At 40.2% G+C, this 25076-nt stretch overlaps 1 protein-coding gene across 1 annotated transcript; it reads right to left on the bottom strand.

Annotated features, from left to right (window-relative positions):
* Window positions 1–832: 832 nt before the first annotated feature.
* Window positions 833–15431, bottom strand: LOC122047074 (methylcrotonoyl-CoA carboxylase subunit alpha, mitochondrial-like). The gene is made up of 16 exons (XM_042608108.1): window positions 14997–15431; window positions 14622–14743; window positions 14371–14518; window positions 13695–13832; window positions 12797–12892; window positions 12662–12721; window positions 8803–8895; window positions 8539–8650; window positions 7950–8054; window positions 7741–7877; window positions 3689–3911; window positions 3434–3600; window positions 1819–1935; window positions 1407–1646; window positions 1217–1312; window positions 833–1134 (listed from the first exon to the last, which is right to left on the bottom strand). The coding sequence occupies exons 1-16, from the start codon at window positions 15351–15353 to the stop codon at window positions 1120–1122; spliced, it is 2226 nt and encodes a 741-aa protein (XP_042464042.1). The 5' UTR covers window positions 15354–15431; the 3' UTR covers window positions 833–1119.
* Window positions 15432–25076: the final 9645 nt, after the last annotated feature.

The raw sequence follows: 25076 nt of genomic DNA, 5'->3' as shown, positions 1-25076 counted from the left end.
ATTCAAGAAAGGTGAGCGACTAATTCTTAAAGCTTACACTAATGCAAATTATGTAGAATCTCTAAGTGATAGACGTTCCACTACATGTTATTGGGCATTCCTAGGTGGTAATCTAATCACATGGAGTAAGAAACAAAATGTGATAACTCGATCATATACAGAAGTAGAGTACATACCTATAGTTCAAGGTGTGTGTGAACTGTTATGGTTGAAGATCATCTTGAAAAATCTCAAAATAAAATGGAAAGAGCCTATGAGACTATGCTACCACAATAAGTCAATCATTAATATTACTCATAATCTAGTACAATATAATAGGACAAAACACGTCAAGCTAGATAGACACTTTATAAAAGAGAAGTTAGAAAATAAATTAATTTATACTCCCTATGTGTTTATAAAGGAGCAACTTGTAAATATATTTACAAAGAAACTTAAGGAACACGACTTTTCAATGATTATATTCAAACTAAAAATTAATGATATATATTCATCAACTTGAAAGGGGTATTGAAAAGATTACTTATTTAAGGACAGTTGATTATGAAAATCTTTTAATATGAAAAATCTCTGATAATATAAATTCCTTGATATGGAAAATCTCCTTATTTAGAAATATAATATTTTTATTTTTATTTTTTAAAAATTTTATGTATAAACAATGTACTATATATATATATATAAATATATATATATTCATCCTTGTACATAAGAAAGTTTGAAAGAGAGAATGAAGAGAATTTCATTCAACATTTCTTGACATCAACCATGTCATTGACCTCCGATTTCTTTCAGACACTTCATTAAATCAAACAAGAAACAAGGTATCACACAGAAAAACAACTGACAAATTTCCTTTATTAAATCGTTAATGTTCTAAAAACTCTACAAGTTTGGCCAACAAAGGGATTTATTTATCAGTGTAAGGATGATACGGATGAAGTATTCTGCTTAAAACTGAGGAACTTGAATTTACATGACTCACTGTGCAAGGTTTATCATGATACACTCTCAGATTCTTGTCCTCGAATTCAGATCTCTTTGTCGATCAAAGGATTGCTCATGTAGTTCAGGCTTGTAGCTCAAAATGCATTTGAGGTAACAAGTATTTTCTAGTTATCAATCTTGTTTATCCTGGAATATTAGAATTAAACATGGTAAGCAAACCGGGAATAAGCAAATTGGCAGTTCTCTATGAAACGTCCAGGGCTTTTACCTTTATGTTAAACAGCACAGTGGTGTCGAAGACTTGTTGGCCGGCAGAAACTTGAAGATCATTCAAGTAGCCAGCACGGGGAGATTTGACGACGTGCTGAAAGGCGTGCACCACTGAGACTTAGTTAATATGATCCAAAAGTGAAACAAATAGAATATATAAATAAGATGAAACTGTAAATTGTTTTCACCTCCATTTTCATTGCTTCAAGAACCAAAATAGGTTGGCCTTCCTCTACGAAGGCACCATTTTGAAGCAGCACCTTAACCACCAAACCAGCCATAGGCGCCAAAACACTTCCTTTGGGATGAGAGGTCTGGAAATTGGTTTTGTGCTCTAATTCATTATCACTTGATTGATGAAGCTTAGCAGATTGCCTGAAATGATGATGATGCTTGCCCTGCCAAACTTCAAAGTGCTTGTTTCTTTCCTGGTATCAGCAAAATGATAAAAAACAACTCAAGCTATGTACTCGACTGCGCATATTTGAGTAAGATAGAAAGAAAACGTGTGTCCATGATCGTTCAACCAAACCAGGCATTGTGAAGAATTTTGCACTAATGTCCTTCCAAGCAAGTAAAGATATTTTTCTAACAATTTACCTTTGAATATATTGCCAAAGTCACATCGGTCTGCAGTCCGTTAACATCTACTCTGTAATCTCTATTTCCTACATGCATAACCTTCACTTCCAAACCAGGAGGATCACCGCCTTCAGTCTACAATGTAGCAAAAGGAAAGCAATAAGGCATTGATTACAGTAACATTATTAAAAAAAAACACGATATCAACTTTGTTTGGATCCAAACACTTGAGCATACGTGCACAGATCCTTGAGGGGCAGTGTTAAATCTTTAATAAAGGTAGGAGGGTTTCCACACGGTAGTTTTTTCTTTCCAATGAACATGAACTATGATGAATTTTCCATGAATCCTAGAAATAAATATTAGGAAATACTTGAGTATCATTACTGTGCCAAATTTTTTTTTTTTATATTCTGTAAATTTTCTTTAAAATTTATAATTGCAATCAACTAAAAAATAATTATGGTGATCTAAAAGATGATTTGACAGCCAACAGATTGAATAATTTCTTCATGATCAAAAATGTTAAAAATTCAAAAGAGAAAATTTTGAAATCCTTATTTGAAGTTAGGATTAATTACCAATTTTATCACCACATATCTATCACATATCCATCCAATTGCCGCCAACTTAACCAATCAAATGACACTTTTTTAGATGAATATTACATCATGGCATATATAAATTCAAATCTTAAACATAATTATTTTTATATTTTAAAAACAAGTCAAAATGTAAACAATTTTGAACCTTAATTGACAAATTTATTAGCATATGACATATTTGATCATTAAACAATCTAATGAGATGTCAAAATGACACATGAAGTCATGAGAAAACAATTTTATCAATTATTAATAGAAAAATTGGTCATAATTTTTTTCTTCCATTATAGATTTGGTATAAATTGAAAGCATGTGAGATATTTTGATAGAAACTGATTATGAGATAGATTTGTTAAAACCTTAAAGTGTTCATGATAGATTTAATAATTAACCCTTCAAGTCATAACTCACACTATAGTCTTTTTCCTACTTAAATCATTTAGTTTATATCATAACTTACACAAACCTTAGCCCAGATGACAAATCTGAAGACTTGCATGTAGCCTTAATAACTAGTGGAAAACTGTCAATAACTTCAAGAAATTAAAATCTCTGAAAACAAATTCTCTATCATTTATCTTTTTGAAGTGCCTTACTAAACCACGAGGCAAAAAAGTCTCCATATTGCTAACAAATACATATTCAGTCAGTAATGCTAGTGACAACTGTTAATTATCTTTAACAAACTAACTGTTCTTACATTCAGGCTTTGTATAAGCTGCACTTGTTCAGGACAATTTTCTTAAAAAATTTAATATTCTTCTCAAAGAACCAAAATTGTTTTGCAAAATGGGTTTGATACAAATTTTAAGAGAATGGGTATGCTATCAAAATAAATAAAAAATAAAAAAGTGATTTTTTTCTCATTATAGGAACAGATTAATATCCTTCGTGTCAACAAATAGTTTTCATTCATAGAAAAATTGAGGTCATAACAAATTTATTCTTTTAATTTTATTTTCCTTTTCAGATTTCCTTTTCTAAAAAATAAATTTTTACCAAAATTTTCACAAATCATACTGTCTAACCTCAACCAAGTAGCTCCCATCAGGTTGGTAGGTAATCACAAGCTTCAGAATCTCCTCAAAGCTGCCAATTAGTTCTTTATCCCACTCTAGTTCTATCAGACGTTTTGCATTATGATGCATTCTGAAAGGTGTGTGACTATACCACAGTGAAAGTAACGGATTGTCACCTGTCAATGATGCATGATGCTAACTGCTTAGACGTGATAAATAATGAGGATTCAGGTAAGCATATTTAAAATGTCAATGTCAGCGTACTTGGAATAGTCTCTCTAGATGTGATTTTCTCCACTTCACATATGCAGGCAGCAACAACTGTTGCGTTTTGAATAGCAACATCATACATTTCCTTTGGTAATTCATCGGGAAAAAGGTCATTTTTAAAATGTTCAATATAGTGTGTTTCAACTAGACCCTTCTTAAAGGCCCAATGATCTGAAAGTGTGTTGAGGAATGCGATGTTGGTAGGCAACCCAGCAACCTGCAATGGACCCGCTCACAATTAGAATACAATCATACCACAGGAGATAAATAACTGAGCATATTATTATTGATTTTATTTTTCCTATTTGATTTATCGTAAAGAAAACATACCAAGGAAGAGAGATGAGTTTTAGAATTTTAGGGGTCCAAATGATCATTGCATAATAAAACAAGAAACATGAGAATAAATATTGTTATACCTAAAATTGTTTATTGCTGTAAACAACCACCATGCTAATTTTCTCCAACATGCAAACCTTGAGGGATATATTCTAACTACAAATTATTTTTCTGTGAGGTTTAGATAAGAAATTAATATTCTAATGTCTCAAGAAATACAATGATCACAAAACAATTTAAATAAAAATTTGGTTTGTACCTCCCAATAATGACGTTATTTACTAATATGTATTGATATATAGGCCGAAAGTAATATTTGTACCGGTATGTAACAGTATAGTCTTGATATTATGCTCTACAACATAAATTTTTTTAGTTTTAATAATTTTTTATTGTTTTGATATTGGTAAGATATGATACAGTACCAATCAAACTCAAACCCAAATTCTGAATGCGGTTTCATTTTCCTGTGAACTACCAAATATGTACAATTGAAAGATATCATGAAGTTTTTAAACAGCTCGTTGCAGGTGCATATGTGCCCACTTAACCACATTTTAAAGGGACCTACATAGTGACAATAAAGCTTGTAACATTATGATAAACTCACTTATAAAAAAGGCACCCATATGGCATATGCAGCCTATGCACAATCTAAAAATGCTTTATTTGGTTTGTTGGATAAAATTAGACTTGAAAGCCTAAGCTATCTTGGTAGCTTGTAACTTGTACCTGCTAGCTTAAATATTTATTTTGCAAGTGATAAACACTTTAGGCATTAATCATATAAACGCCACTTTAATATTTATATATAAATATCAGTGTTCTAAAAATCGGCTTAGGCGACCACCTAGGCACTAGGCGCTAGTCAGCCACACTGAAAATATGCTAGTCGGCCAACTTAGGAGACCTCGATGCCTAGGCGGGATTAGACGACCTTAGGCGCCGACTAATCGGTCGAATCGTCTAAGCATCGCGGAAATAATACAGGATTTTCATGATTTTTTTAGTTTGAGCTTTTAAATTTAAAGCCCAATAAAAAAAAACTAAAATGTAACCCCTTTTTTTGGGTTGGGCTTAAGTTTTATAAGCCCTAAACTTTGGTCCAACAAGAAAATCGATTTGTTGGCTTGCCCTAGCAGCTAGTACCAAACTTCATCATTATCGTACTAAGTAACCAGAGTTGGAGAAATCAAAGCGAATGAAGAAGCCCATATTCTTGAGAAATCAGAGAGATAAAAGGCTGGAGAAATTGATTTGAAGAAAAATTGGTTGTCTGATCTTTCCTCAACTGAGCGCCTTGGACCCGATTGAATTGAAGGTTGGCCAAAGCCTCATCCTTTGGAAATGTCAATTCATCATACAACTCCAAGAAGTTCTAGAGTGAGAGAACTTCATAAGAATGATTTTGCATCCAAAGAAAAAGAGGATCATAATGATGATATTGAGTTTGTGTCCGATGAAGAACAAATTGTTGAAAATTATGGAGAAGTAAAAAAAAATTGTGATATTTTATTAGTTGTGTAATTTTATACTCATTTTAAATTTAATGTTATTGTGTTGGAGTTATAGAATGTAATTTATTATGTAATTTATATTAATACCTTGGAATCCGCCTAGCGGTGCCTAGTCTCTGCCTAAGTGGCCTAAGCGCTAGTCTAGCGCCTAGCGAATTTTTAAACCTTGATAAATATATATATATAAACAATTTTAATTGTTAATTAAAATTGATTATCATTTAATGTGCTATGCATTAAGTGATGGCATATACTATTTTTGTATGTATTGGATGTGTCAAAAAATATTAATATACTTATGGAATTTTATCAATATAAGTTTTTTAGTATTTATTAATATTTGCATGTGAACTATGCAGTGAGTCAATCTTATATTACTAGTCATTTTTGATATATTTTAGGGCATGTTCTCTTTGAAGAAAAATCAAGAAGGATTGAAAAGCTATTTCTTGTTAACCTACCAACAATTTGTGTTAGCCCCGACTCTATACAGTTGGCTGCAGAATCATTATACTGACATTGAAAAATTGTAGAATTGGCCACAGAATCATTATACTTGAAACATTAAAATCTTTCAAATTGATTTTAATTATGTTCCATAAATTTTATTTGGTGTTCATCTACCCATTACATCCTTAACTCTATTTGATGATTCAAATTGTTTATATGAGACAATTGATTGTCTTTATAAATGTCCAGATGATCTAATTATTCTCTCATTTTGTGATCAACTATTGGCTCTTATTTTTTATTTTCCTTTCTATTATTGAATGTTTCAAAAAGTGGCCTAGGCAACCACATAGGTGACCACCTAAGCATATATGGCGAGGACTTGCCTCGGATATTACATGCAGTCTCCTATATGAGAATGACATCAGTAGACGGACTAGGTGATCTCCACATGTGGTCTATACAATTGCATATGCCAACTTTTAAATAATCAAAGATGTGGTTTACTTAAACCTGTTAGGTTGAACAAATTCAACTAAAACTCCCCATTATTACCTGCCTAGCCCCTTCTCAGATAATTTATGATGTCTTTTTTCTCTTGCCTACATAATTTGCTCCTATGATTGCCAAACAATTTTTACTATGGTAATTCATTTTGGAAGTGAAATTTTTTTATGTTATTTTAATATGAACAGCATAGGTATCTACAAACACTCTCAAATACAGCATATGGATACTATGCACCAACTCCATACACTTTAAAACCTATTAATAACCCCACACATCCTTAGCATTTAATCTTTGTTACACTTTTTTTATCACGTCCTTAGCATTTAATCTTTGTTACACTTTTTTAATCACGTCCTTAGCATTTAATCTTTGTCACACCTTTTTAATATTGTCTATAATTGTTCAACACCCTAACCTATAAAATATAACTGGTCATCCTATAATCTAATCAAAAAAATACTTTTAGCCTAAGGACCTATTGTGATCACATAAAACCCAAGAAGATCCTCTTCATCCGAACCTCTCTCTCTATTCTAGAAAATGATATCCTCATTTATATCTCTATATCTCAGTTTAGTAAATGGTGAAGAGCCTCTAATTGTTGAAAGTTCAAAATTGCATTCATAGATTTAGTATTATTTCTACCTAATGTAAATTGTTAGTTTCAAAAAAATTTCTCCATTTCATTGTAAATAATCTACACCAAAGAAGATGTATCTTGAATATATCTAGTTGTTCATCTTAAAATAATAACAAATAGGGCCTTAGAGCTAATCCTTAGTGTAATCAACAACCAAGGTAAATCACTTGTTACAACCTAACAGTTTTAGCAATGGCAAGTTAATTTTATAGTCTTTTATCCATGTTTTACCATATTGATGTAACTATTAGTTATTTTTCTCTTAAATTTGCAAGAAATCATATGCAAATCAGTGTTTAGTAAACAAAGGAAATAACTAGTCCTTATTTCCAACTAAACAACCAAACAAGGTCGAAATAATTCATTAGGTTAACATGAGTCAGACAGTTGATATAAGCATAATTAATTGATTCTGACACTATTTGCCAAATGTTGCATTTGACTGCTTAATGAAATGAACAGACATTTACATGAGAACATATAGCGAAGATATCAGGATGGAAAATGCAATAAGAAATAATTACAGCGACACCATGGAGATCATTTAATGTTAAATGACAAATATACAAATTTTAGTATGTTAAATGCACCTGGAAATTGTGCAAGCAATTCTTCAGCTTGCCTAAGGCAGCATATCGGTTTTCTCCCCATACTACAAGTTTAGCAATCATAGGATCATAGTGCATGCTAACAGTATCCCCTTCCTCCACTCCAGTTTCAACACGCACTGTATCAATCAAACAATTAATACAAAAATGTAAAACAGAGATTTTTCTGATAATCATTTCATGTGTGATACCAGTAGATGAAACTGGAACTGGCCGATAGTGATGTAGTGTTCCAGTTGCAGGCAGAAATCCTTTTGGAACATTTTCGGCATATATTCGAGCTTCAAAAGAATGGCCTAGAGTTCAAAAAAAAAAAAATTTAAAAATGATCTTATGCATTTTCCTATTCCAAGAAAGGCAGTGTGGCATCATTGCAATAAAGTAATTTATATTTTTTTTGAAAAAAATAAACAAAATAGAATATGGACAGTATCTGCATAATCTAGTGGACAAAATTCAGGAAAATCTGACTAAATTGACAGTGTCTACATGAACGAGATTTGTATAATTTTGAGAAACTAGCGTTAGACACTGAATTTTTTAAATGTATTCAAGTACTTCAAGTATGTTAAGTAAGCAGGAAACATTTTATAAGTGAAGGAATTTGCTACACGTGTAAATTAAATGTGTATAAAATGTCCATGATAGAGGCAAAATTTGAACCAAATTTTCACATCAACTCAAAAGAAAAAATATATATGTGGAAATCAAGGCAAGAGAATAATAGCAAACTGAAACATGTTTGATGGTGATACTAGGTTATCATGCTCAAGGATTTACCATTCAGCGGCACTTGTTCTTGATTCAATGGTAAATGTCCCCCATTTGCAACATGAATCTGCCACTCCACAAGATCTTGACCAACAATCAACTCAGTGACAGGATGCTCAACCTTACAAAAGAATATATATATATAAGGCATTTGTTCTAGAAATAAATTATGAGAAAGCATGGAAGACCAACATCTGCCTCTTCCTTTTATATCCGTTATGTGCTTGCAGATGTAGCAGCAATGTAAGTGAATCTAAAATACATTCAACATACCTGAAGACGAGTATTCATCTCCATGAAGTAGAACTCCCCTGAGATGGTGTCCATTATAAATTCTACTGTTCCAGCACTGTAATAACCAACTGCCTTCGTAGGTAATCAATGCAACAGGGATAATGAAGTTAGAGTACAATAAATCATAGAAGCATAAAGAAGATTAAAAAACAAAAGGGCGGCCCGGTGCACGAAGCTCCCGCCATGTGGGGTCCCGGAGAAGGATCCATTGTACGCAGCCTTACCCTGCTTTTTGCAAAAGGCTGTTTTCAGGATTCGAACCTGTGACCTTTTGGTCACATGGCAACAACTTTTCCCCTTCTCGTTAACGTAAAGAAGATAAGGACACAATAGGTTGATATGGAACACCTATCTGTGAAATAACCTACCCAATCAACATCATTCAATCAGTCAATCAATAACCTATCATGACTTTGTTTTATAATAAAAGCATCCATGCCATCAATATTTTAATTCCACCTGCAGTTTTAAAAAGAAAAAGAAAAAAAAAACTCACCAAATCTCCCTATGCTTCACACCAGGTTTAATGGTACTAGACATATGATCAAGCACAACTCAGTTAGATTTCCCTCTCTTGACTGTTTGGGCTAAAACCTCATGAATCCTTTTTTAAGATTGAGCTTTGTTCAACTCAATCACTAATCAAACTGATGTCAATTGAAGTTTTGTTTATTGTTTCTCATGAACTTCCTGTTCAGGCTAGAGTTAGGCATCAAACGATTAATAATAATAATAATCACTTAGGAGGAAGCCAGTGATTTTAAAATGATATAAACGATCTCCCTGCATTGATGTCTTATTCTCAAGCTCCTATCATCATGGTTGTCTCCTTGGTTTCATGGGAGCAAGTTCCAGAATTATGCTTGCTTCTGCAATGGCAACCATTAGGCCACTCCCTAATTGCATTGAGGTCAATTCTTCATGAAACACAATGTTCCAAATCTCCTGGTCTTGCCCACAGGTCCTGCTTCATCCCACTTGCACCTGCGACAAGCCAAAGGCCACACCTCCATTCAAAATGTAGTTCACTGATGTACAAGCAGAAAATCCTTACACTTTTCCTCCATCCTTTTGCCACTTGGTTCCTCGTGGAGCTGCCAATAGGTACAGTCAAGCTCGCCTTTCATGTTTTCCATCTCTGATTGGATCCTCTATGATTTTCCTCCTATATGCACATCCTCTACAATTGACACACTAAAGACATCATCAAAGTCATTTGCACACAGTGCCTCCTCAAAAGTGTCCTCTAGCACACCTTTTTGCTAGAATTGTATTACTCTCTGTCTTGCATGATAGCCCTTTCCTAGAGTTCTACAGATCCAAGCGTGTGCCTGTATCAAGTGTTACTTACCGGTGCATCTCCTCACCTTTTAACATAAACTTTCAAACACAATCTCAATTTATTTCCTCTTTGATAGAGCATGTACTTGTATCAAGTGTTACTTGCTGGTGCATCTCCTCACCCTTTAGCATAAACTTTCTAACACAATCTCAAATTATTTCCTCTTTGATAGTTTCCTTCTTTGCCACTTTCAGATCTTCTATCCTAGCTATCTCATCTTCCCAATGTTGCTTCTATGGCAACAAGCTTTGTCTCCTTCCTCGCTGTTCTTTCTTGCTAGCATCTTTAAATGAGCAACTTCTTACTCACGTCTTCAGCTGAACTTACTACTCATGTCATCAGCCAAGTAGCTCTCGTCATGCCTGTTGTTGAGTAGTTGCCAAGTTTCTCATCTGCATGGATCTTACATCTTTCTCTCTCAATTGATGTGCTAATTAGTGTCTTAATGTTTTAGGTTTCATTATTCTCATGTCTTAATCCATTATCCTTTCTAGTTTGTATAACAAGTTGAACATACTCCCGCTTGAGGAGTCTTGGACTTTCTAGGAGTTATGTATAGTAAGTTTAGTCCCACATTAAATATTTTAGGTTTAGAGTTTATATTAAATTTAATATATACCATGTAATAGTGATGCTTTCAAGAATAAGATCAATACAATGTTTTTCCCAGTTAGCAAAAGCAACCAAAGACATCATATCCCACTTATCAAAGTTTAGGTGCATGAATTATTACCCATAATTGAGCTTTGCTTAACCGCATCACTTGTCAAATGAAATGCAATTGAATATATATTTTATATTTTTTTTGTCAATGTTCTTTCTACCTTATCCCAATTGTGATGTATTTAATCATCATTATGACAAAAGTTGTTGGGATCGTTACTTGATGAGGAAATGAATGAGCTAAATTGATAGGCAAGAGGCAGTTCCTTGGTCCTATATTGCAAGTCAACAAGCCTCGAGGTGATTATATGTGTGGATCAGACAAGTCCCTAGTCCTTTTCTATGAGTTGTCTTTGCTATAACTAGCTATGCGGGTAATTTAAATTGTGAGGTAATTGTTCTACAAAATGTTAATTAATTTTTTTAAAATAAAATATTATATTAAATAAAAGACTTAGGGATGGTTGCCACTAACATCCTCACCTCATCATTCGACCGTTGCATTACACAACATCATTATGCTTGAACTAGCCAAACTTCTATTAGGGCTAAGTTGACTAAGCAAATGCAAAAATGTGTTGGGATTTTGAGAGGAGAACTAATGCAAAGAGGCATGCTACCTTAAGAGTTGTGAGTGAGGCACATAGGCTTTGCATGCTAGGTACTAACATAGGGCACCCTTGCCCAATAAGGAATATGATGATTTTGATGGGTGTGCAGGGAGGAATTCCTTAATCTCGCATAGCTATGTCAGAGATTGTTGAGGCACTCATATGTGGAGTATCCTAGCTTAGACGGCTAGTGATTTTGTATGAGGAGCTTTACCCTTGCATTAACTTGGGAGGTTCAATTCTTCAGTCTTCACACTATATCCTCTACATCTATGCATGATATAAGGTAGGAAGGAGGAGGTTGGGTAAATTTGTCTTACCAAACACAAGAAAAAGAATCATTTTAAAAAAAATAATTTCAACAAAAAAATAAGTTAGAATGTCCCAAAGATTTAGTTTAAGTCTTTAATCCATATGAAGCCTTTTTTATTTAACTCGTTTTTTTAAAATAATTTCAACAAAAATAAAAAAATTAAGTTAGAATGTCCCAACCATTTAGTTCAAGTCTTAAGCCATATGAAGCCTTTTTTATTTAACTCAAAATCATTAGTGAAGCTAAGAATAATCAAACTATGTTAACTCTTTCAACTAAGCATTCTTAAGCTTTATGTCAAATTCTCATGCACATTCTTTTCTTGATTGGCTTCAAATTATCTACCAGAGGAATTATATTAGGTCACACTTTGACATGCCAGCTTAAACTGTTTTTCCACACATATTTATGAGAATAACGTCTATTCTCAAATGTAGCATTTATAATTATCAGCTCAACTGAAATATGTTAGCATTCTCACCCGAGCATTGTCAACTTACCTTATGATACTCTTATACAATAAATTGAAAAGAAGTGGGATGAACACATTCAGACAAAAAGGTAAACTTCAAGAGTTCCTATATATCACTTATCTTCTCCATATCGTGAATTAACAGGATGAAATTTAATAATATTCCCTAAGACTAGAAAGTTTAAAATGTCAGGAGATTTAGGACAAAAAACAAGGGATTGAACTAATTGATAGTGAAAAAATTAAAAGTTCGCACAATAAGCACAGTCATAGACCAATATGGTGAATTGAAGTATAAAAAGTTAGTGTTTGATGAGACTGAGAAAGTGAATTGAGACGACAAAAAAGAGTGATTTGAAACAACATGTTTGGTACCAGCTCATTTAATACTTCCAAGTTCCAAAAGTAGGTTCAAAAGAACATGTAGGACCAATTACCTTGGCAGAAGAAACTGCAGCTTTACCTAAATGGGAACGAAACTCATGTGTGACATTTGGCTGCAAAGATTTAATTCTCACAGCTGTAGTAATCACCAGATATTTTCAATAAGTTAACAATGAACACAAGCTTACTGCTGGAGCTTCTTCAATAATCTTCTGATGTCTTCTTTGCACACTGCAATCTCTCTCATTTAGATGTATTACATTTCCATGCTTATCTCCAAATACCTCCATGATCAACAAAGCAATCAACCAAATGTAAGGCATGACAAATATGCCAAGAGTCATCATTCAGAATTCAGTCAAGTACATGTTAAAATGAATTGTGCTTTTTTTTCAGAATTTGCAAATAGGTTTTTATGACGGATGCATGTTTTCTTCTGATGGTTAAGAGGTTTTAGTAATTGCAACAGAACTTCCTCATAAATATACTTGACGATATATGAACACGCATCACTGATTTCACTCATCACTTTAGCAATTATAAACAAATACATGGACCTTAAATATCAAAATCATTTTCCAGCATGATTACAATAAAACTTCAGATACTTCCAGTCACTTGCGCGAATAAGCCCTTAACAAGATGTGATCAGAAAAACAAACTGATTGAAGTAGCTTAAGCAACCATTTAAAGTTAAAAATATTAATAATAAATAAAAATTATGACACGGGTAAGAGTGCTTGCCCAAAGTAGCCAATGCAATGAAATTTACCAAGGTAGGTTTCTTGTAAAAAGCTTGGGATGAGATTTAAGAAATGTTTGAATGACATAAGCAAAAAAAAATAAAACATTGCTTTTACAGAGTACTCAATATGTGTGTGTGCATATGTGTGTATGTGTGGTTCTATCCACACACAAATATGTATATAAAGGAACAACATTTCATATGTTGGATCTAATCTCTGGGAATAAATGGGGGAAAAATAGGAACAAACAATATTAAACAATTCTTGAATGTAGTAAATGATTTTTTAAGCTAGTGCATAAACAAATTATAACATAGGGTAAGTTTTAATCAAATTTTACCTGCACTTCAACATGGCGGGGATGAGTTATATATTTCTCTAGTAAGATAGTGTTTATCCCAAAGGAAGCTGCAGCTTCACGTTGTGCTCCCAGAAAAGCTTCGATAAATTCATCAGGCCTTTGAACAATTCTCATACCCTTCAAAAGAATCCAATAACTAAATATAAGAAAGAATAAATATTGAGGCTATGTATGTTCGACAAATACTTTCTAAACTTAGAACAAATCCATGCTATAGCTTCATTGAAGAAGAAGCATTACAGGAATAGCTAAATTGGTGGTTACATTTTTGAACTTATTGCTCACACTAGCACAAACTAAGAACAAAAAATCACCTTTTGGACAAAAGAAACATCCATCTAAATTTAGCGATGGTTGAGTTCAGATAGAAAAGCAGAATAGGATATCATGCTTCAAACAAAACACAGATGAGCTCTCACACTCACTTTGTGCGTGAGTTGAAACAGATCAATATGAAAGATATGGGAAAAGCGACAATTAAGAATTAATATGAACCCTTCAAATTTTTGTTCAATTTGCAAACTTTTATTGTGGATGGTCATGATATAAGTACACATCAAGAAGTACATCTAACTAGTCAAAAATTATATGAGAAAGTGTGCACACAGTTTGAAGCAAGCATGCAGTGCCATCAAACTATTGCTAAAAGCCATACCTTTCCCCCACCTCCATGTGTGGGTTTTATCAAAATAGGATACCCAATCTTTTCAGCTTCTAATTTCAAGAGATTGGCATCTTGGTTGTCACCATGATAACCAGGCACTAAAGGTACACCTGCTGCGCCCATGATTCTCTTTGATGCACTGATGTATCTCAAATTAACAATGAAGTTCGATTAATTATCTTAAAAATAGTCTGGCAATGAAAGCAATAGAACCAATTAGGAAGAGAAACCTGGACTCATACCTTTTATCGCCCATGTCTCTTATGGCGGATGCTGGAGGACCAATAAATATGAGCCCTTCAGTCTCGCAAAGCTGTGCGAAATCAGCACTTTCTGAGAGGAAACCATAACCTGGGTGGACAGCCTAAAACATTGGCAATCTCAGTAACAGGAAATAGTTGATCAAGCTCACATCTTAAAATGAATGTCTACGAGCCCATTGAAGAAAAATTGCAGCTTTGAACTTTAAGAATCCTGAATGATAATAGAAACCTATCTTTCAACAAATTTCGCGTTCGATGGAATTTAAAACTATACCAACCTCTAAGTTTAATCCGCTAGTTATACGATGAAATTTAAAAACAAAAAACAAAACAAGAAAACTTTTGCAACACAACCTGAGCTCCCGTACGACGAGCGGCCTCGACGATCGCGGACGCATTGAGGTAGCTAGCTCGGGCGGGGGGCGGCCCTATTCGGACGGCCTCGTCGGCGGACTTAACATGGAGGGAGGAACTGTCGGCGTCGCTGTAGACTGCGACCGTCCGGATTCCCAACCTCTTAGCAGTGCGCATGATCCGGCAGGCGATCTCTCCCCGGTTCGCCACAAGGATCTTCTCGATGCCCCGCTCCGGCTCTCCCGCTGCCGCCGCCGGCGAAGAAAAGAATCTACGAAGTGAGAAACCAGGGTGGCTATTCCAAATCAGAGTCCCGATCGGGAGTCTGCGACGAACGAGCGTCGCCATTATCGCCATCTTTCTTCTTCTTCTCAAATCTCTACTTTGCGTTCGCTTGATCTCGTCGACATTTTGCTGCGGCAAGATATGCAAACACTGATGGAAGAGTATGTATGAGATCCTGGCCCTTGGTTCTACATGAATGGACAAGATCTTGGAGAGCCGCAGACCCCATTCCGATCTCACGGATAAGGTTTTCCCGGTTCCTTTTTCGAGGAATCCAACAATTCAAACTCCATGTTTTACCTTCTTTATGACTGCGTTAGAGTAAGGAACCAACTGTTAAGGTAAATAGAAATAAAGGTATACTCTTGGGCATCCTAAACAAAGTACAGAGTTATTAATCACCCAAGATGGAGAGTCTAGCGTCCAACTGAAAGAGATCGAAATGCTTGGTTCAGAACAGGAAACAGTAAAAGGAAGCTGCGATACTGGCCACGTCATCCAGCATCGCGGCTGCCCAATGGAGCACTGCACCTACCAATCGATTAGAGAGCCAAGCTCATCTCCCGCAAGTTCAAAGTTAAACACCACCTCTTTTTTTTCTTTTTTTTTTTCTCTCTCTCTCGGGTTGATAATTTTTTCCATGAATTTAGAGCCCTGTGAAAAAAAATCTGAAATGGAGATTGAGATCTTGATTTATTTGGAGATGGGGTAAGTTTAGGGATTTTTTTTATGGGGATGGGAACGGATTCGGAGTGGGTATAGGATATTATTCTCATCTTTAAATCTGTTCTGAAAATAATAATAATAATATCATTAAATAATATTGATAATAATATTAGTATTAAAAAATTGAATAATAATAATAAAATTATTATTAATATTGATAATTTTGAAAATGGGAACGAGGATGGAGATTTGATCCCCATTGATTTGGATTCAAAGATTCCATGAATCCTAGGGGCGGGGATGGAATTCGAGGATGGGGATGGGGATGGCAAACTCGTCCCCATCCCGCCTCATTACCATCTTTACTCGGGATGGTACTGTAGTTAAGATATGAGACATTGTCATATGAGATCTTGAGAACACTCAGTACATCTGAGTATGTCTTCCCTTATACCTTGGTTGTATGTAATAATGGCTAATAGTCATCCGTGATTTACCTCCTCCATATTAGCCTAAGGACGAATTAGCGAGAGCACTGAAGATGAGCGAATTATCTTTTACCACAAAAGTTAAACACCACCTTAACTCATATGGTATTGGTCTAGTTGCAAGCTCATGATACAATTATAAGCTTACAATAAGGTCATGAGTTCGTGGCCAAGCAACCGTCATGAGCTTGCCATTGGGTTATGCTACGAAAAATGTATTTAAAGGAAAGAAAATATTGTTCTACCAATTAAGAATCTAGATAGAAAGTAAAAGTAAAACAACGCCCCTATTTTATTGGAACGTCAAAAAAACATCTCATTTTAATTTTCATCAAAAACACTTTATCTCCTATAAAATATTATAAATATACTTTGACACACTCATACATCTAACACGTACACTCTCGCCTATATTCCCACTTAAATCGGATCATGTTATAGCAGGTACAGTTTCATAACAGTTACATGGTTATAGTAGTTACGATTTTGTAATCTCGTAGCTACTACAATTAAGTTATTACACAGTTATAGCAGCTATGATTTCGTAACAATTACATAGTTATAGCAGTTACGATTTCGTAGCTACTACAACTGAGTTGTCACACGATTATAGCTATGATTTTGTATCTATTACAACATGCATATTAAATAAACTTTGAGAAGTTATAACTTTTGACTCAAATTGAATCATGTGATATACTATATATCAAATCGAAATCTATGAACAAGCTACAATTTGATATATTGTGTTTCATGATTCAATCTGAATAAAAAATTATAGACTTTTAAAGTTATAACTTAGAGTTGTAGCAGCTATAAAATTATAGCTACTATAATATGTATATGAGATAAATTTTCAGAGCTCATAACTTTTAATCAGATTGAATTACAGGACATTCAATATATCAAATCGAAGATCTCAGAACGAGTTTTAATTTCATATATTGTATATCTTCTGAATCAAAAGTTAGAGTCACTTAAAGTTAAACTTGTAGTTATAACAACTCTGATTTTGTAACAGCTACAATATGTGTGTTGGGTAAATTTTGAGTTGTCCTAAATTTTGACTCAAATTGAACCGTGGGACGCATAACATATCAAATAGAAGATTTTTGAACAAGCTTCAATTTGATATATTGTACATTCGTGGCTAACCCGAATCAAAAGTTATGAACTCTTAAAATTTAACTTGTTGTTATAGTAGCAATAGTTTCATAGCTGCTATAACATGATCTAATTTAGACGGGAATATAGGCAAGAGTGCTCGTTGTTGGTGCAATTGACCTTTGGTCAAGGTTGACCAAGTTGACCAAGTTGACCCAGCTCGAGTTGACTTAAGTTGAGGTTTCGATGTTTAATTAATATGCAATGCAAATTCTAGTAAGACTAGGCAGTAAAAGTCCTAGTGGGACTATGCAATAGAAGTCCTAGAGGGGCTAGACAGTGAAAAACCTAGTTGAAAACTAGGTAGTAGAAGTTTTAGCATGACTAGGCAATGGAAAATCTAGTTGGAAACTAAGCAATAGAAGTTCTAGTTGAGAACTAGACAATCGAAGTCCTAGCGGGGCTAAACGATGGAAGACCTAATTGAAAACTAGATAATAGAAGTTCTAGCGGGGCTAAGTAGTGGAAAACCTAGTTAAGGACTAAGCAATGAAGTTGATCCTGTCCGAACCAGGAGTCAACGGACACTGGGCACGTGGCGTTCCCTGCTGGATCCTCGAGCGCTCCGGCGAACCTGCAGCAAAACTGAGACGGGAGAGGTGTGTCCCGGCGACGGCCCTCCGACGCTCAAGTCAGGCGAGGAATAACGAATAGGTGGCTTCAAGATGAAGATTTTTCATACCTCCGGTGAAGAAATGGAGGCCTTATATAGGCCTCTCGAAGAAGCCTGGGCGCGCCAATCAAAGCAACCACCTGCCTTTGACCATGCCCAGGCATGGGTCTGTCAGAAGGGCCATGCCCAGATATGGATCTGGCAGGAAGACGTCCATGAGGCCATACTGCTACTGTATCAACCTTTCCACGATGTGACGGCAAGATCCTCCATCGTGCGATCTTGTGTACGGCCTAATCATCAAACATGCTTCTGCTGATATCCCATATCCCGAGCCGAGAGCATAGGCCGCTCGGCCACCTTTGTACCCTCGCCCTTATCTTGGCCGAACGGACAACCCGCTCGGCCCTTTGGCCCCAGCCGAGCGGACTCCCGCTCGGCCCTTCGATCCTCCTGCCTTGGCGTCGGAAACCCAAGCCCCTGGATGGGTTATCTCTAGATCCGCTCGGACCTACTCAGCTGCTCGGCGCGGCCATTAACCGCTTAGTCAGCCCTTCATCGGTCCTCAAGCTGAGACCCTTCAGGAAGTGGGTCCCCCATTCTTACCGCCGGATCACTTGCCTTCCCTTCAAGTCTAGTCGAAGGAGGAAGTGAGTCCGACTGACTGGACTATATGTGTCCGAGCGGGCGGTCGCCGCCTTTCCGTAGCTTATAATATCCCTGGGGCCGTTCGGCCCTTCTGCCAAATTCAGCCGCTCGGCTCTTCGTTTTGGTTGTCTTGTCGCTCAACATGGGTGTTTGCTTGTCTAAATCTTCTCGAAAATCACGCAAATCCTCTTCATTAAGCCGAAGCATGCGCGGTATGGGCGCCTTAATTGCACCCGGTGACAGAGCGCCACGTGGCTCCTCTTGCGTGGCGGTGATGATCCGTACGATGGGACGCCGATTGTTTTGAAATGGACGGTTAGATGATGACCTTGTCTCCCGTGACCTGCATCCGACGGCGGAGGCCGACCGACCTCAGCCGTATAAAGCCTCCGTCTCCTTCCTTCGCCGCATATTCGCTTGCGCGTTGCCTTCTGCTTCTTCCTCTGCCGTGACCTCCGACGATCCAGTTCTTGTTTTTCGGCGGCTACCATCTCACCGGTGATCCTTTCCGTCTGTTTCCTTCTCAGTGAGTCTTCTCCCTTCGTTTACAAGGTCTTCCCAACTTATTTTGCCTCTTTTGCTCCCATTCCTTCGATTTCTTGCTATCTTTTTGCTTCTTCGAGATGGCAAGCTCCTCCGAACCCGCTGTTGGTGTTCATGGCCCTTGGTACCTGACCATGGAGAGTCGATTTGATGAGGAGGGTGCTCGGCGCCTTGTTCGGACGTATGGGATTCCCGATAACTATGAAATAGTTGTAGCCGACCCGACTGACCGGCCCTATGACTCCCCGATCGGCACCATTTGCTTTTTTCTAGACCAATTCCAGGGCGGCCTTAGATTTCCTACACATCCCTTTATTTTAGAGGTTTGTAACTATTTTCGCATCCCGCTCGGCCAACTTGTGCCGAATTCCTTTAGGCTGCTGAGCGGGGTGGTCGTCCTCTTTAAGCTGCACAGTATCCCTCTTGACCCCAAAATATTCCACTTCTTCTTCTACCCCAAACAATCCGAGCCGGGCACTTTTATCTTCCAAAGTAGAATAGGCTTTAAATTTTTTGATAATATGCTGACCTCCAACAAACACTGGAAGGAGTTTTTCTTCTATATCTGACTTCCTGAGCGGCCAGCATTCCGAACCAACTGGCAGACCGCTGTGCCGACTCAGCCGGAGCTCGGCAAGTTCAGAAGCAATCCAGCCTATCTTCATGCGGCGAACTGGTTGTCCGGTCAGCGATACAAGATTGACCAGTTGCTTCTCAAGGGGGTGTTGTATATTTTCGGATTGTCTCCCGTTCGGGCAAATCTCCCCTTCCGCATGAGTAAGGATTCTCTACTCTCTTAGTCTTTTTTGTCTAATTGATTTTAATTTCTTTTACTGCAGCTGAAGTCATGTGGCGCTCCAAGGCTACCGCTCATTTGAAATTAAAGTCCGTGGAGATTGAAGCGGCCACCAAAAAAGAGCTCGCCGAGCGGGGTCTCATCCCCAGCCGCCCGGCAGATGCAGGAGAGGGGGGGGGCGCAGTCCGCCCCTGAAACAGAAGCTGCCCCATCCGCTTCAACGGAGGTTGAGGCGGATCCTGTTTCCTCAGCCCCCGCCGAGCTGGGCGTCCCCCAGGTTGGAGATCCACCATTGGAGGTTCGGCGGAAACGTCGAAGAGACTCCAGCCTTCCGCCGACCCAAGAGGGGGAACCACAGGCGCCGATCGGCGTAACTTCGCCTGCTCGCACGCCATCACAGATCGGGACCCCTGTGGCTTCGCCTACCGCACAGCCCTCCGGCTCTCCTCCCCGGACTCGTCGCCGCTTACGTCGGTTGGGCGAAACTTCCACTATAGGGGAGTCCTCGCATCAGGCGGCCGCGACTGAAGAAGCGCCGTCCGGCCATCCAACCATCAAGACTACCCTCCGATTCCCATCGGAGGAATATTTACTGTCCGCCGATCGACCATCGAGCCCCGTTCACGAAATAACCTTGACGGGTCCGCTCGCCAAGCTTTTTGAGGACGCGCAGATTCAAGTGGCCCTCATGACGCCCAAGCAGCTCGGCGACAACAACATGCAGCAGGCCACTCAGGTAAATTCATCTTTCTTCCTGTGCCATGCTACTATTTGGTTCCTGATTTCATTATTTCCTTTACAGCGCTGGGCTGAGCAAATCGCCACTAGCCATCGGCTAGCCGAGCTGGAGGAGCTCCTGGAAAAACTTCAAGTGTCGGGGGGTCCGTCGGCTGAGCGAGAGAAACAAGCCTTCGAGGCTGAACAAAAGAAGGCTGTCGACCTGGCTACAGAGGTGGCTTGGCTAGAAGGCCAAGTCAAGAAGCGCGAAGCGGATGCCAAACGCGCTACTGCCCGGAAGAAGCGAGCGGTAGCCGATTTGGACAAGATGAAAGTAGATGTCCGTGCGCTAGATCAGCGATCCAAGGATCTGGAGGCCCAGCTGAACGCCGAGCGAGAGGACCGTTCGGCAGAACGCACGAAGGCCGAGGTGGACTTGAAGGATGTCCAAGATACCTTAACTGCTTCCCGAGCGGCACTCAAAAAATATAAGGAGGGAGAGCCGAACCGCCTAGCAGCAGCGCGCCAAGAATACCTCCGCTCGGAGAGGTTCGGCGTAAAATTCGGTGGCAACGTCTCTTCTACTTTCGCCGAAGCGGTCAAGGTCACCGTGACATACTTGAAGAAAGGTGGCCACCTTCCCGAGAGAATGCATATTCCCGCCTCCGACCTGGCGGCCATGATTGATGATATTCCGGACACCTTCTTTAATTTTGAAGACCCTGAGTGAGGCGAGTTCTTTCAAGTGCTTTCTGTATTTCATCCGCTCGGCGGATGCAACATTTTTTGTACGTGCCGTTCGACCTCCTTATGTTCCTTTGCTTGTATTTGTTTGCCCTTCATTGTCTCCTTTTAGTGTGTTGCTGCTTATTCGTAGAATCAGTTGGGCTCCCCATGTTTCCTACCAAACGACTGATCAGGTTAATCGGTAGACTCGTTTTCCTCGAAATCGTTTAACGCTTGGCTACACTGCTTGCATCCAGTGAATGCGAAGTGTTGGCAAGCCGATGGCCGATCGGACCTAATTAATTTAGTACTTGCGAACGCTCGTTATTTGGCGTCCTCAGTTCCGTCCAAGTTCACAGTCGCGAGTTCAGCACTCGATCTTTGACGGAGCTCGACGGCGCGGATATTTATAGCCGATCGGCGCGACTCTCGATTTAACGACGGTGCTCGTCGACCTTTCGCTCGGACATTTATAGACGTCGGCTCGTCTCTCGATTTTTAACGACGGTGCTCGTCGACCTTTCGCTCGGACATTTATAGACGCCGGCTCGTCTCTCGATTTTTAACGACGGTGCTCGTCGACCTTTCGCTCGGACATTTATAGACGCCGGCTCGTCTCTCGATTTTTAACGACGGTGCTCGTCGGCGCGGATGTTTATAGCCGATCGGCACGGCTCTCGATCTTTAACGACAGTGCTCGTCGGCGCGGATATTTATAGCCGATCGGCGCGGCTCTCGATCTTTAACGACGGTGCTCGTCGGCGCGGATATTTATAGCCGATCGGCGCGGCTCTCGATCTTTAACGACGGTGCTCGTCGGCCTTTCGCTCGGACATTTATAGACGCCGGCTCGTCTCTCGATTTTTAACGACGGTGCTCGTCGACCTTTCGCTCGGACATTTATAGCCGATCGGCGCGGCTCTCGATCTTTAACGACGGTGCTCGTCGGCGCGGATATTTATAGCCGATCGGCGCGGCTCTCGATCTTTAACGACGGTGCTCGTCGGCGCGGATATTTATAGCCGATCGGCGCGGCTCTCGATCTTTAACGACGGTGCTCGTCGGTTTTCCGCTCGGTTTTTGTAGCCGGTCGGCGCGGCTCTACGGTTTAACGTCTGGGCTAGACAACTCTGGCTAATTTTGACGCTTCCGTTCGGCGAAGCTTTTTGCCCTCCTTTTTATCACTTTTGGTTCCTTTCACCCAGCTCGGATAACGTACTCTTGGCCGAATGGCTCAGGGTCTGCTTCGTCGAGCATTTTGGCTAGGATAATATACCTCCGTCCGAATGGTACGGGGCTTTCAATTTTAGAGCGCTTGGCCCGACCCATTTACCTCCGGCCGTGCGGCTCGGGGCCTTCGTCGTCGAGCGCTTGACTCGGATAATTTACCTCCGGCCGAGCGGCACGGGGCCTTCAGATACTATACCTCCGGCTGAGCAGCTCGGGGCCTTCATTGTCGAGCGCTTGGCTCGGATAATTTACCTCCGGCCGAGCGGCACGGGGCCTTCAGATACTATACCTCCGGCTGAGCAGCTCGGGGCCTTCGTCGTCGAGCGCTTGGCTCGGATAATTTACCTCCGGCCAAGCGGCACGGGGCCTTCAGATACTATACCTCCGGCTGAGCAGCTCGGGGCCTTCGTCGTCGGGCGCTTGGCTCGGATAATTTACCTCCGGCCGAGCGGCACGGGGCCTTCAGATACTATACCTCCGGCTGAGCAGCTCGGGGCCTTCGTCGTCGAGCGCTTGGCTCGGATAATTTACCTCCGGCCGAGCGGCACGGGGCCTTCAGATACTATACCTCCGGCTGAGCAGCTCGTCGAGCCTTTTGGCTCGGATAATTACCTCCGGCGACACGGGGCCTTCAGATACTATACCTCCGAGCTTGGCGAGCGCTTGGCTCGGATAATTTACCTCCGGCCGAGCGGCACGGGGCCTTCAGATACTATACCTCCGGCTGAGCAGCTCGGGGCCTTCGTCGTCGAGCGCTTGGCTCGACTAACATACTCCCGGCCGAGCGGCACGGGCTTCCCATCGAGCCTTTGGCTCGGCTAATACACTCCCGGCCGAGCGGTATGGGGTCTTCCCATCGAGCTCGGGGCTTGGTTTATTTACTCCCGGCCGAGCGGCACGGGATTTTCCTATCGAGCTCGGGGCTCGGTTTATTTACTCCCGGCCGAGCGGCACGGGATTTTCCTATCGAGCTCGGGGCTCGGTTTATTTACTCCCGGCCGAGCGGCACGGGATTTTCCTATCGAGCCTCGGGCTCGACTAACATACTCCCGGCCGAGCGGCACGGGAGTTTTTACTCAAGAAACTACAAATTTATGAGCAACAGAAATAATTGAAGAACTGACCTGCCGACCAGCAGGGGATCTGACCCAATTTCTTGACTCCCGAATACCCGTGGAGTGAGAAGAATATATATACTTGTCGAAACTCATCAAGTCTTCCTCGTCGGACCGATATCGGGGCAGGCGTTGCTCCCACTTGAATTCCGGTCGGGCCCCCATTTTGCCCCCATTTCGCCTGTTGCTCCGGTCGGTCCGCTCAGCTGTGCTATCCGCTCAGCTTGAGCCTTCTTCTTTTGCTGCGCCACTATCTTGGCTGCCCTCGCCTCGACTATAGCATCAAACTCTTCTTGTGAGAGTGCCACGGTATGTAGTCTTCCAGCCTCGTCCATTGCCTCTGCTCGGATGCAGGTGCGTTCCCACAGACGGCGCCAATTTGATCCTGTCCGAACCAGGAGTCAACGGACACTGGGCACGTGGCGCTCCCTGCTGGATCCTCGAGCGCTCCGGCGAACCTGCATCAAAACCGAGCCGGGAGGAGTGTTCCGGCGACGGCCCTCCGACACTCAAGTCAGGCGAGGAATAACGAATAGGTGGCCTCAAGATGAAGATTTTTCATACCTCCGGTGAAGAAATGGAGGCCTTATATAGGCCTCTCGAAGAAGCCTGGGCGCGTCAATCAAAGCAACCACCTGCCTTTGACCATGCCCAGGCATGGGTCTGTCAGAAGGGCCATGCCCAGATATGGATCTGGCAGGAAGACGTCCATGAGGCCATACTGCTACTGTATCAACCTTTCCACGATGTGACGGCAAGATCCTCCATCATGCGATCTTGTGTACGGTCTAATCATCAGACATGCTTCTGCTGATATCCCATATCCCGAGCCGAGAGCATAGGCCGCTCGGCCACCTTTGTACCCTCGCCCTTATCTTGGCCGAACGGACAACCCGCTCGGCCCTTTGGTCCCAGCCGAGCGGACTCCCGCTCGGCCCTTCGATCCTCCTGCCTTGGCGTCGGAAACCCAAGCCCCTGGATGGGTTATCTCTAGATCCGCTCGGACCTACTCAGCTGCTCGGCGCGGCCATTAACCGCTTAGTCAGCCCTTCATCGGTCCTCAAGCTGAGACCCTTCAGGAAGTGGGTC

This window comes from Zingiber officinale, chromosome 2B, assembly GCF_018446385.1.
Source record: "Zingiber officinale cultivar Zhangliang chromosome 2B, Zo_v1.1, whole genome shotgun sequence".
Lineage (NCBI taxonomy): Eukaryota > Viridiplantae > Streptophyta > Magnoliopsida > Zingiberales > Zingiberaceae > Zingiber > Zingiber officinale.
The sequence above is the reverse complement of the archived record's forward strand: the minus strand, read 5'-3'. Positions and strand labels throughout refer to the sequence as shown.

Excerpts from the sequence above, each read along its gene's own strand:
- LOC122047074 (XM_042608108.1), bottom strand. The coding sequence starts at position 15,353 with ATGGCGATAATGGCGACGCTCGTTCGTCGCAGACTCCCGATCGGGACT. Across the intron at positions 14,744-14,996 it reads CTCGTCGTACGGGAGCTCAG|GCTGTCCACCCAGGTTATGG; the intron begins GTTGTGTTGCAA and ends CCAATGTTTTAG. Across the intron at positions 8,651-8,802 it reads AGATGAATACTCGTCTTCAG|GTTGAGCATCCTGTCACTGA; the intron begins GTATGTTGAATG and ends TTCTTTTGTAAG.